General features: G+C 44.1%; 1 protein-coding gene across 4 annotated transcripts in view; it reads right to left on the bottom strand.

The window, feature by feature from the left end:
* The window catches only part of MYO1H (myosin IH), a 51886-nt gene that overhangs the window by 20418 nt on the left and 19172 nt on the right, over nt 1-12296 (bottom strand). For all 4 annotated transcript variants that reach the window (XM_019538847.1, XM_019538845.1, XM_019538846.1 and 1 more), the window contains exons 3-13: nt 11756-11871; nt 9854-10052; nt 8813-8893; nt 8227-8406; nt 7178-7276; nt 5951-6064; nt 5301-5372; nt 4441-4560; nt 4084-4151; nt 3279-3384; nt 1925-2005 (exon numbers count right to left, since the gene is read on the bottom strand). In XM_019538847.1, the coding sequence (XP_019394392.1) occupies nt 1925-2005; nt 3279-3384; nt 4084-4151; nt 4441-4560; nt 5301-5372; nt 5951-6064; nt 7178-7276; nt 8227-8406; nt 8813-8893; nt 9854-10052; nt 11756-11871 (1236 nt within the window). The remainder of the gene's footprint in view (nt 1-1924; nt 2006-3278; nt 3385-4083; nt 4152-4440; nt 4561-5300; nt 5373-5950; nt 6065-7177; nt 7277-8226; nt 8407-8812; nt 8894-9853; nt 10053-11755; nt 11872-12296) is intronic.

Raw genomic sequence — 12296 nt, 5'->3', positions numbered from 1 at the left:
AATGCCACCGTAATCTCAGCAGCATCTATATCCCAGCCATGTTCACATACATATTATGTTGCACTTCTTTATGCATCTTCCCAGGTACAACTGTGTAATGTCATGACTGTTTAGTACGATGTTACATGATAATTAACATATCTCTGCAATTACAAAATTACACGCAACTTGCCAGGCACTACCATGGTAAACTGAAAATCTTAACCGTCACTGAAAGCTTATTTGGCTTCATACAAGATACCTCTATGTCCCCTTGCTAATTCCAAAACTCTTTTTAAGACAAAAATATATGGTTAGAGATGGTTTTGCATTGTCTGCAACTCCCTGCCTCTCTCTCCTTGTCTGGTCCATAATGCTATTGTTAGTCACAAATGAAGATGGCAGGGTGAAAGGAAGACACCATTAAGCACAGAGACCCGGTAAGAGGGACACTGAAGATCCTCAAACCAGGTTTTTTTTTACTAAAAACCATAGTCAGAGTCCAGGAAAAACCTAAACCTATTGAATTCTCAGCTTCCCTCTGCCTAGCCCCTCCCCGCAAAACGCTGCACACTCTGCCAGGACGCTAGATATACAAGAGTTCTGCTTGAAAGAACATTTCATTACAACAGCAACAGTAGCACTAAGCTCCAGTAGACAGGAGCCCAGGGCTACAAGGCATGAATCATTCGACTCCTGTATCCATGCGATAAACTCCACTCCTCTATCAGCAAGTCAGCAAGACTGGCTGGTGTCAAGGTACCATACATCTTTCTTAAATTACATACCTCTTTACAGGAAGGATGTGCCTATAAATCTTACCCTCCCGCTATACTCTACACATACACACTTAAGACCTGACCATGATACAATAGCTATATGGCTATGTTTCAAGCAATTTGATCTTCTGCCAGGGTCAGTCTCCCATTAACAGTCAGGACACTTAACCCCAAAGGAGGATATGTCTGCTCTGCACTTTATAGCAGCCCCGCTTTGTGATGAGAGGCTCCAGATGGAGCTTCCAATATTGGACCCCATGTTCAGAATGGTAGCTACTGCAGCAGGGGCTTTTGGGAGTAGAGACATCAAACAGGTAAGGGAAAAGAGAGAAAAATCTCAGCACATAGCCTATGGTTCTTTTTTTTTTTTTTAAATGGGAAATTTTTCATGTTCCAAGTTGAATCAGCCAAATCAATTCCAGATCTGTGAGTCATTCAAGAACCAGATGTGGCCCTGCTACCAGCAAACATCCTCCCCCCCTGCCTGGGGCTTCAGATGCTTCCAAATCCTTTGGCAGGCATCCTACATGCAGGCCCAAGCCCGGAGACTTGGGGTTCAGATGCCCCCGAGTTTCATTTGCCCTCAGCCATATGGCCACAAGAGCAAGCCAGGGAGGAGTCTCCCATTTTCATAAAGTCAGCATGTAGCCGGGATCGTCCCACTGGAAGTGAAAGTGGGAAGCTAACTATGCATTACTGCCCCTGCCATGTTCGTGGTTTTCCCCTGTCCTAGGAAAACCACCTTGGTGGTCTTGGGATGCAGCATAGCTTCCTGGGTAAGGCAATGGATCAGAAAATCTGAGTTTGACTCCTGGCTCCACTACTGGCCTGGTAAGTGACCTTGGACAAGTCACTTCACCCCCATTTTACAGAAGAGGAAACTATGGTACCTGGAGGTGAGGATACTCACCTCTCTCAGAAAGCCTTTTGAGATCCACTAGTGACAAGTGCTGTATAAGGGCTGTTTGTTTTTGGGTTTTTTTTTGGGGGGGGGGGGGTGTTATTCAGAGCTGACCATTGCCTCTATAGCCAGGTATTCTGCCTTAACTTTGCCAGCCATGTTCTGGAGAAAGAACTTTTGCAGCCACAGAGCTTTGAAATAATTCTGGGGAAGCACTGTACAAAGCATTATTAGACTTGATGCAGCACAAACGTTTGGTTCCTACCAGTATGGAGATTATTCCTTTGTGTTTCTGTTCGACCAGCTCACAGATGATCTTGTTGTTGAAATAGGGAACTGGCTCCCACTGGAATCACAAAAGGAAAACTTCCTTTAAAAGGCATTTCAAACAAGACCCCTACGCACTCAGCTGAAAGCATTTAGAGTTAGTCATATTTAACATCATATTGGAAGGGTTCATGACTCAGCCCCTGCTCTACATCTTCCTTCTTTAGGCAGCATGGACAGCTTTTTTCAGGCCACTACACTGCAGCATGGTGTCAGTTTTGCTCTTATTTTCTCAGCTCTCTCTTTTGGATTCTCACAAGGATCCATCTCATCTCTGCAAAGGCATTTCATTGCAGATCCTTCTGAGAAATGAGCCCTGGTTTTGCCACTATTTCCTTCGAGGCACACAAACTAAACAGTTTATCAGAACGGAAAGCGTCCAGCTAGGAGGGATGAGATCAAAGTTTGGAGCTGGACTCTTCTCAGTGGTGGAAGATGACAGAACAAGGAGCAATGGGCTCAAGCTGCAGCAAGGCAAGTTGAGGTTAGGTACGTATAAGGAAAAACTCTCTCACGAGGAGGATAATAAAGCACTGGAACAGGTTACCCAGAGAGGTGGTGGACTCTACCCTCAGAGGTTTTTAGGACCTGGCTAGATGAAGTCTTGGTTGGAATGATCTAGTTGGGGCTGGTCCTGCTTTGAGCAGGGGATTGGACTAGATGTGATCTCCTGAGGTCCCTACTAACCCCCATTTTCTATGATATTATTAAAATAGGGCAAGGGAAAAACAAGGCTGAGCAGGCAATTGTGAGTCACGTTAGGTAACAGAGGCATGATATTTCCATAGGTTAGAAGCAAGGAGTACAGCGTGCAATTGCCCTCTGCTTGCCTGATTGGCCAATGGAAGGAGGGGACTCCTGGTTTAGAAGAGGCCGAGACCCGATGCAGGGCAAAAGTGTCCCAAGTGACACATCGTTCAAGTGTGACAAAATATGAACAGCATGTCGAGAAGGTCTTACTCTAAGAGAGACCAACTTTTCTGTCACAAAGTTGTGCGATTTGAAGACACCTTGATATCTCAAAACAAGCGTGATGTGCAGAGGCATAGCTCATAAGATTTGTGTCCTGGGTGCTAACCCTGGTGGCTCAGGGGGAGGTGTCAGTACTCAATGCTGCCTGCAACCACCCCCATTCTCCGGTGCCCTCAAATCCCAATGCCACTGGGATGCAGCAACTGAATTCAGTGGTAGCCTGCCCTTTAACTCAGGGCCTGTGGAACATTTCCCATCACTCACCACTAGTTAGTGTGCAGTAAGTTATCTCTAAGAGAAGGAAGAGCAATGAAAGTTACCTCAATGCCTTCCTGCTCGTATTCCTCCTGCTCTGCCTTCAGGGTCATCTCAATTAACAGCTGCTGGAGCTTCTCATTGCAGTAATTGATGCAGAACTGTTCAAAGCTTTTTTTTTTTAAGTAGTAAAGTAAGTGGGAGGAATGCAAGATTTGTTTAAAAACAAGATGGTTTTAGAACTGTCCTTCTGAGGAAGAACTGATTTCTAGTTGCCACTAGATTTTTAGTGAAACTAGGTAAAAAGCAACAACAACAATAAAAATCTTTCTTTCTGGTACAAACAGTCCAGGAAATAGCTGTGGTTTTGCATTCCCACTGGGAAGCTTCCTTCTACAAACACCCCATGCCATATTTAAAAAGGGTCTCTAGTGCAGGTGTTTAATGGGTCTACATACCCATCTCTCCAGCTTCCCATCCACACCTCATCCCTAACATCCAACCGCAAGGAGAGAGTTTGGAAAAAGCCCAGTTAGCCCCAACTCCCTTCCCCTCCTCTCGTGCACACTTGTGGCTATGCTGCAGTTCTGCACTTGCAGGCTCCAGAAGGAAATGCCAGAGTATTCACTGAACAGCTGCATGCACAAGATACCTGGTCCTTTTTGCCGACTTGGCACATTCAAGCAGCAGCCAAATTGCAGTGCTACACCAGGTTCTAAAATTGCATTAAAAGGTCCTGACCCAGCCAGGGTGGCTCACCTCTCCAGTTACATTTACACACTGTGGTGCACACAGCAGAGGTCAGGCATACCTGAGACAATGAGTGAAGTGGGGATAATACAATTTAGCCCCATTTTCATGTGCACTTACCTGTTTGTACCCAATACTTCAAACCCATAGATGTCCAGCAGCCCAATCACAGTTTTCCTGCTGGGGTCCTGCCAAAACACATTAAAACACTCTGTTATCATGTTTGAGATGCTTGTAAAGAGCACAGGTTGCCAAAGCTGCTGGACAACGCACTTTTAGCATTGGATACAAAACTGAAGAGACTGCTGACTATCCAGAACATGAAACTCCAACTCCATGGTCTGGTATCCAACATCAGATAGCAGTTATGCAAACTATTTTTTGGTGAACCCAGAGTCATGTCACGCTCTGGCAACACTAACACTCAACACGTGACACATCAGTAATACCCAAGTAGGTGCGAGAATGGGAACCAACCTTGTTGGCTAAAGAGGTATTAATTTTGTTGACCAGCCAAGTAAAAGTCCGTCCATAAATTGCCTTAGCCATGGCATCCCGAGCACAGCCTGCCAGGTCTGTATTCAATGGAGTCAAGACCTAAAGAAAGGAAATATAGTAAATGTTAAGATTCATGAACCAAAAAAAGACAAAGCCATAAGGGAAATACAGAGTGCCTGAGCAAGGGACTAACATATAATACAGTGAATTAAAATAATTTAAACACTGCTGGATCAAGAGCAGGCCACCACCCTGACCACCTGCATTTCACCCTAACGTACAAGCCAGCACATTCGGTCTTCAGAGAAGAACAACTGAGCCAACCACAGCTCCACATACCATTGCTGCTACTTGGTGGGACTAATAGTTTAGGCCTTTAACTCTGAGGCTCCATGCTGTGCTCTATTATTGCCCACATCCCATTCAGCTGCATGTGGAGACTCATCCAGTCTTACAGTTACGAGACAGAGTTAAAGTCTGGGCAGCTTTGAAATAGTTGGCACACTCCATACCCTGTCCTTTGTAAAGGGAAGCTGCAGGATGGTAGCTTTATATCTCCAGTAAGAGGACAGGCTGTAGAGGAGAGGCACCAACACTGAACTATTGGTAACTAAGGATTAACCCCCTAATTTGGAAGCAAACAAGCAAAAAAAGGGTTCTTAGCATTGGCTTTGTGCAAGTGGGAAAACAGTCACACCAAGTTTAAACAAATCAGGCCAAGCTTACTAAAAACACCCATGCAAATCAAGAGCAGGGCTTGTCATCTCATGCTTTAACCCCTAGATCAGACTGACTCCCAGTGAACAGGTAAGTGTGACACTGGCCTAAATTATACATACCTCTTCTGATCTGGCTTCAATTTTCCTATTCGTAAGAGCTTCCTGTAGAAGCGATAAGTGGACACCCAGTAACTGCAGAGAGAAAGAGACTTCCAGTTAACACACAGAGTACAATCCCATATTTGTCTTTAAAGTGGAGCAAATTTTTCAGGCTCCTTGATTTAATGTCTATTACTCTGGAAAATATAAGCTGTTATACAGCAATCAACAAATGGATTTCTCTGCTTCCAGAGATAAGTGGTGAAATTAAGATTTCAGAAAAAACAGTCAGCCACTTGAATAACTATGGTGTCACTTGTCACAATGGGATTACATTAATTATAACTGCATTCTTATTTATTTGCACAGGGCTAAGATAACTGCCTGGTTATCTCTGTACTGGCAAGCACTTTCAAAAAGAGAAGTATGCTTCCCCATGAACTCGTGAATCCATTAGTTCAAATTTTCCATTTGACCTGTTTGCGGTTATGGGGCAGAGGGCATTACTAGATCTCAGGCATGTATCCTTAAGTAAAATGAAGCAGCACACACCAAGTTTCAGTGTGAGCTCTTCAGGGTCAGGCCTCCCCTTGGGAGGTGCTACCATAAAACTAAGTGCCTAGCAAAGGAAGGAAGCAACAACATTGGCGCTAGAATCAGGGGATGGATACCTTGGAGATCCATTTGATCTGGGTGCCATTGCGGATGATGCTGTGACCATTACTATCTTCTTCAAATCGAATGTTCCCCAGGTGCAGGACACTGGCAATGATCCCATATAGATTCTGATGACAAAAGAAACAGAGAGATTGAGAGAAGCCAGAGTCACAGTGGTAAGTGCCACAGCATAGTGGCAGCACAGACTCTTGGCTGGCCTAGGGGTGGATACCCTGATTCACAAAACAAGCTATTGTTGAGGGAGATTGGCAACTTTCTAGACTTGCTCCTGGATTTTATCGGGCTCCATGTCAAGTAATAGGGATCTTTAGCCCCCACAGAGTTAAGCAGCCACTCGCTTAGCCTAAAAGGAATGGGGTAGTGCCTACATCTACTTGGTGGGAATCACTACGGCGAGGTGAAGGAGGTCATCCAAATACCAATGCACATTGATGACATAGTTTCCAGCTCGGGCCCTCTGGTTCTGGGTCCATTTTTTCTATCCATAGCTCCTCCTCTTACTGAGCTTCATGGAGTGTAGAGACAGCTTGCTACATGATGCATTTAAGTCAAAGGGAACCATTACATTTGTAAAAGCTAGAGAAGCATGTAAGCTTTGAACTAAAAGTGACCAAAGGTCATCAAAAGCCATTGCTAGTAGGGGATGGAAAGAGAAGTTGAGGAAGCAAAGTGTGTTTTAATTTGTTCTATTTCTTCAGAAAGACAAACTGATCTCTCATCACCATCCCTTCCCCCAGAAACTCCTAAGTCCATCCTAGGTAGCATGGGAGATCAGTTCAGACCAGCTTTTCCAGTTTTGAAAGAAAATCTGTGAATCACATAGATGTTTTAACTGTGTGAAGAGTAACAACAGACCCTTTATTTTTATAGTGTTTCATTAGCATCATGTGTTTCTGGTGTCCATCTCCATCTATATCATTATGGCAGTTTTCACCACTGTGGTAGCTATAAAAATCACAAACACACTTGCAAAAAAGCCTAGGGGCCAATCAAAAAACTACTCACTAGCAAGAAGGGTTGCATAGTACTAGACATCATTCTTCTCGGTGGAATACTGAAACCAGCAAGATTGTACTACAGCACATACTTCCATACCACGTCAGTACATCACCTCCTTGAAAAATAGCTAGATGGCCGTTATTTGGAAATTCTCCAGCACACGCCAGAACAGCCAGGCAGTCAGTAGCTGCCTTTTTTGGATAAGACACATGTGTCCATACCTCAAGATCTTTTTCAGTGAAGTCAATGATGGTAAAGGCTTTGCAGACTATCCTCCAGTCATTCCGATCATTAACAGAGGACACTTTGGCACATTTACCCTGCAGAGCGTGAGAGAGCTACATGAAGACATTGCATCCACAGTAATCCTGTTGGTGTGCTGATTAGATACCACTAGAGATACCTTGGCTTGACATTCACCTGAATGTAATAGAGCTTAGTTTCCCTTATCCAAGATGTCATTTACCACAAACTAAGAGCAGGCAGATTGTTAGTGCCATGAATCAGCTGTTCTGGGAACCACCCTCCTTCACCCCTTTTAATTCACTGCACTTGGATTATTTGTCTGATTCCCCATTCTCTCATAGATTTCATAGACATTACGGCTGGAAGGGCCCTCACAAGGTCATCGGGTCCAGCCCAAGGCTTCCCAGCACCCCTAGAAGAGTCTTAGTTTACTATACTTTGCAAAGCAAAACTTACTTTTTAGTCATCTACTAAGATGGTTGCTCCAGCATGGCCTATGCACCTCAGAAGTCTACTGGTCAGGTCTTTTACTGAGTTACTTAAAAGCATGAATGTGTGGAGATTGGGTACTGAAGTGCTCAGCCCACTTACAGCCAAGCTTTCCTAAGTGTTTGCTTTCCAGATATCTATTATTACAGTGATGCAGTTGCTATTATTAATGTATATTCTTTGCACATTAGTCATAAAAAAATAAATGGTTAACAAAGCAGCAGTTTGCTCAGATAAATCTGCATTTTTATCAATGGGTGCAGGAATGTATAGAACACCTGCTTTAATCTCTAGAACAAATCAGTGCCAAAAAAGAACACATACTAATAACTGTTTTAGAAACTATGGTTTCTAAGTCATTGGCTGTAGTCAAGACTTTCAGCATAATGAAATTCCTAGTGGTTGTTCTCCTCCAAGTTATAGTAAGCCCACTATATGACCTTTGCAAGCCAAGGTAATGCAGATACCTGCCACCAAACTCAGCCCATAACAGCCCAGAGGTGGTTCCATGTTGGGGATGGAGCGGTTTCCAAACCTGTATAAGATACATGTACTTCCGGGGATTGCGCTCCAGTCCAAGAGACTTAAGCAGTTCTTCATCTCCACCCTCCAGCAGCTGGTAGAAGACATGGAAATTCCGCTCCCCACAGTTTTGGTGGACAACTCGGGATTTCTCGATCAAGTAACTGAGGATGTGTCCCCCTACTGCACATCCCTAGGAAAAAAGTAGTCAGGTTACACCTTCCACCCTCAGAAGGTCCAAGAGATACGGACTCAGCAGAAGCACTGTGACTCCTCTCCTCCCCCAAGTCTCACACAAGCAGTTATATCACTAAGAGTCCATCTGTCAGAGTAAGAGCATAGCCATTCTCTCCCTCATCATCTTTACTAAAAGCATCCCTTAGGAAGAAGCACATTCTGTAGCTAAGGAATTAGTTATCTTTAATTCCTTAAATACAGATAGGGATGCAGACACATCACTCATTAAAAGCAATAGCTGCAAAATAAGGGGTCAGATGAGAGTTGCTTCTGGCTGTGCAATAAAATTGCATAAACCACCTGTTCCAACACCTGTGCCAGACATGCTTGTTTTCATACTGGTCCATTATATTTGTTCTTACCTTAAAATCAAATTGGATATCCATGTACTTTCCAAATCTACTTGAGTTATCATTGCGCAGAGTTTTTGCATTTCCAAAAGCCTGGGGATAAAGAGATGAGACCAACTGAGAACTTCCAAATGAGAGCCCAGTGTCCCGGATGACACCCTCCAAAGGACAAGGACAGACATTCTAGCAACAAACAATACGTGCTGCTCCATCTTTAGTCAAACTGAAACACCGAATGGATAAAAACTATGCAGGTACAAGTATAACAGATTACTCTGCATTTCCAATGGTATGTCTAAGCAGAATGTGGCTCTATGTCCGCAGCCTTGATGAGTTGGTGGCAGGCAATATAAGCACTTACAGCTTTAGGTGTTCCATCCAATTTCTCCTACATTTCCAACTCACAGTCAATGTGCAGCTAATTTTAGGAAACTCTGGAAAAAACACTACTCTTGTATTTATAACACTGCATCTTATGAATCTTCTTACAGGGCTCAGCTCAGTTTGGGGAGAATTCTTGAGAGCTGCCCTTAATAGAAACATCCAAAGATACTTGGCCTTGCTGCAGATCAGGGAGCTCACAGGATGAGGGAGGGATACTCAGAGAGGTGTGTTTATTTGTGGACACAAGGCAGCCTGCATCAAATGTTCTCAGTACCTTCCCCACCACCCCTTATTTCCCTGAGACACTGTTGACAAAATTCCCTATTTACACAGCAGATCTCTCAAGGGGAAGATCTGTGGCTTTACATAAACAGAGAATTATTGTACCGTGAGAACTTTTAGCAAAAATCAGCATAATACACTCATTCTTATCCATTTTCTAAGCTTGAGAGGAAGCATTGGGGGGTTGGAGGGGGGTTGTATTTAGTTTCCTCTGCATAGGGTTAGGAGCTCATTGGTGAATTGAGTTCCTTTTCCTAATGCAAATGTCGGTAAGGGAGAGGGCATTTAGAAACATTTCAGTCTCACACAGACAGAGGGCTCTGGCAGACCTCAGCCCATGGACACCAGCCACGATAACCTTTTTCCTTGATAAAGGTTTGCCTTTACCTCCAGAACTGGATTGGAGAGCAGCAGGCGATCACGGACTATTTGCAGCTGCTCCGTTGTTGGACAAGTCACTGCAAAGTACTGCAAGATCTTCTTGGAGGCTTCTGTTTTCCCAGCTCCACTCTCCCCAGAGATGAGGATGAACTGGTTATTGCATTCAGCACACATTACCCGGTAGGCATTGTCCGCTATGGCGTATCTGAACAAAGACAATGTCAAGAATTCAGCATTAAGAAATCTTCGGAATGTGAAATGCCCATACAAAATAGGACAAAAAAAGCTTTGATCAGCACTTCATGGGACACTTAGCACTAACCCAACAGACTGGAAACAGTAGCATGTTCTAAGCCAAGTTTACTGACCTGGGTCTTCACATTAAAAACACTTAATTCACAGATGAGAGTAAGGTAGATTTCACAGACATTCGGGCTGGAAGGGACCCTGGAGGATCATCGAGTCCAGCCCTCTGCCGAGGGGCAGGAAGTCAGCGGGGGTCATAGGATCCCAGCAAGATAAACTTCCAAATGTCTCTTGAAGGAGTTCAAAGTGGGTGCTTGAACGGTGGAGAGGGTAAAGAAGAAGAGAGGACCTTTATTAACAGAATTCATTTGGGTTGCCTGAACCCCTGTCAGATACAGCCTACCACATTGCAGGTCCACCAAGCAAAGGAGAGGCTGTAGTTGTGAAACAGGCAAGACATCTCACCGGGGATGTGAGTTCAAGTCTTGGTCTGCAATCACATCAAAAGCCACCTCCCACCCCAAATGCCCCTGGCCATTCATAGGGTCATACAACTGGAAGGCACCATGTGGACCATCAAGTCCAGTTCCCTGCATTCACAAGGAACCATTATCCATCCTGGCCGGACAGTCAAGTGATTGGAGATGATACCAACTGCATTACCCTCTTATGTGCTGTTGGCTATGAAGCCTGGCATGCCTTACCCATACTTTGGCAGAAATTTCATCTGAACTCAGACATGCTGGTTTAAAGTGTTCTTTCAAAGCAAAAGAAGGGGCTGGCCAAGCCTACCTGACTTCTGCCCATAAAGTTATTTTTAAGCAATTAGCAGAGTCGCCGCTGAATGAGCCACTGGGAAAAAATGCAAAGCTGTTAAGTTTCTGGCTTTGACTGTTGACTTCAGTCCACTTCCGTCTCCCTGAACTCTGAGTGGAGGGGGAACAAGCTGAGAAAAATGCATGAGCACCGAAGAGTCAATAGGCAGAGCTAAGTGCGAAGGAGCCCAAGGGGAAGAGGAAGGATAAAAAGAGGGAATACTTCAGACCAGCTGAAGGGAGACAGTGCTGGCACTGAAACTCCTGAACAAACTCCTAGACTAACCCCGTCTGACAGACCTCTCTTGTGCCTCTTAACAAATTACCTTCACAATTTTCCCCACCTGTGAAACAGCAAGAAACACTCACTTACCCTCTCAGGGAATTTGTGAAGATCAGCATTCACCGAACGTCGTCAAAGTGCCAGTGATACAATTCCCCAAGGATTCTGAACACATTCCCTATTATAGCATGGACTTTAGCACATACCACCACATAGCCACTACAATTGTTCTCCGTGCTAGCAGTAACAGACTACAAAAATGACACCTTCATTTTGCTGTATAGTTGTTCCTCATACCACCAAATAGAAATCACCTTCCTCCCAAACTGACACCCAATTTGAGCACCGTGCACCTTCTGGACCCCCACCTAAAATGGTATAGTTATTTGACAAGCCATTCCCAAACGGTGTGCGTTACTTGGTAAGAATGCTAGTATGAGAAGAGGGGTTTTTAAATAACTTTTAAACTGTTCATTACACACAATAGCAACCACTCTGTAACACTTAAGAGAAAGTCAACATGTTCAAGGAAACTGAAATCTAGAGGCCTTTAATGAGACTTACACATGTGGTGGCAGTTCAAAGAAGTTCACTCCTCGATAAAGCTTCATCTGTTTCTCTGTGTAGATATCCAGCTCTTTATAGGGATTCACCGAGACTAGGAGGGTACCAATATAGGTCTGTGAGAAGGAGGAGGAAGCACAGATGTAGGATGCAAGTGCCAGAACTAAAGCAAGCTCTCCTAAAGGAGCAAATGTCAAAAACATCAGGCCACCACAGAGAAGAAAGGTGGTGGTCGTGGTATGTTTCTGTAACAATTCCAGGGTTTCAGTATTTCCATATATCCAACCTCATACCTCCTAAATCCCAACAATATTTACACTCTGATTTTATGGTTAGTCAGTAAAGTAGTTAAATACATTTAGTCCATTATTACCCTAATAATTTTCAGTGGAAAGCTTGGGGAGATGTAGGAAGACTAGTTGGCTCTGGGAGTAGGGCCAGATACAAGTGAGTAAGTTATGATGCAAGTCACCTCGGTGCCTAGAATCGGTGCATTAATGCGCCCCATCAGCAGCATCACAAAAGCTGCAGAACCATAAAA

The sequence above is a fragment of the Crocodylus porosus genome, unplaced genomic scaffold (assembly GCF_001723895.1).
Source record: "Crocodylus porosus isolate Cpor-Errol unplaced genomic scaffold, CroPor_comp1, whole genome shotgun sequence".
NCBI lineage: Eukaryota > Metazoa > Chordata > Crocodylia > Crocodylidae > Crocodylus > Crocodylus porosus.
This window is presented reverse-complemented; position numbering and strand designations above follow the sequence as displayed.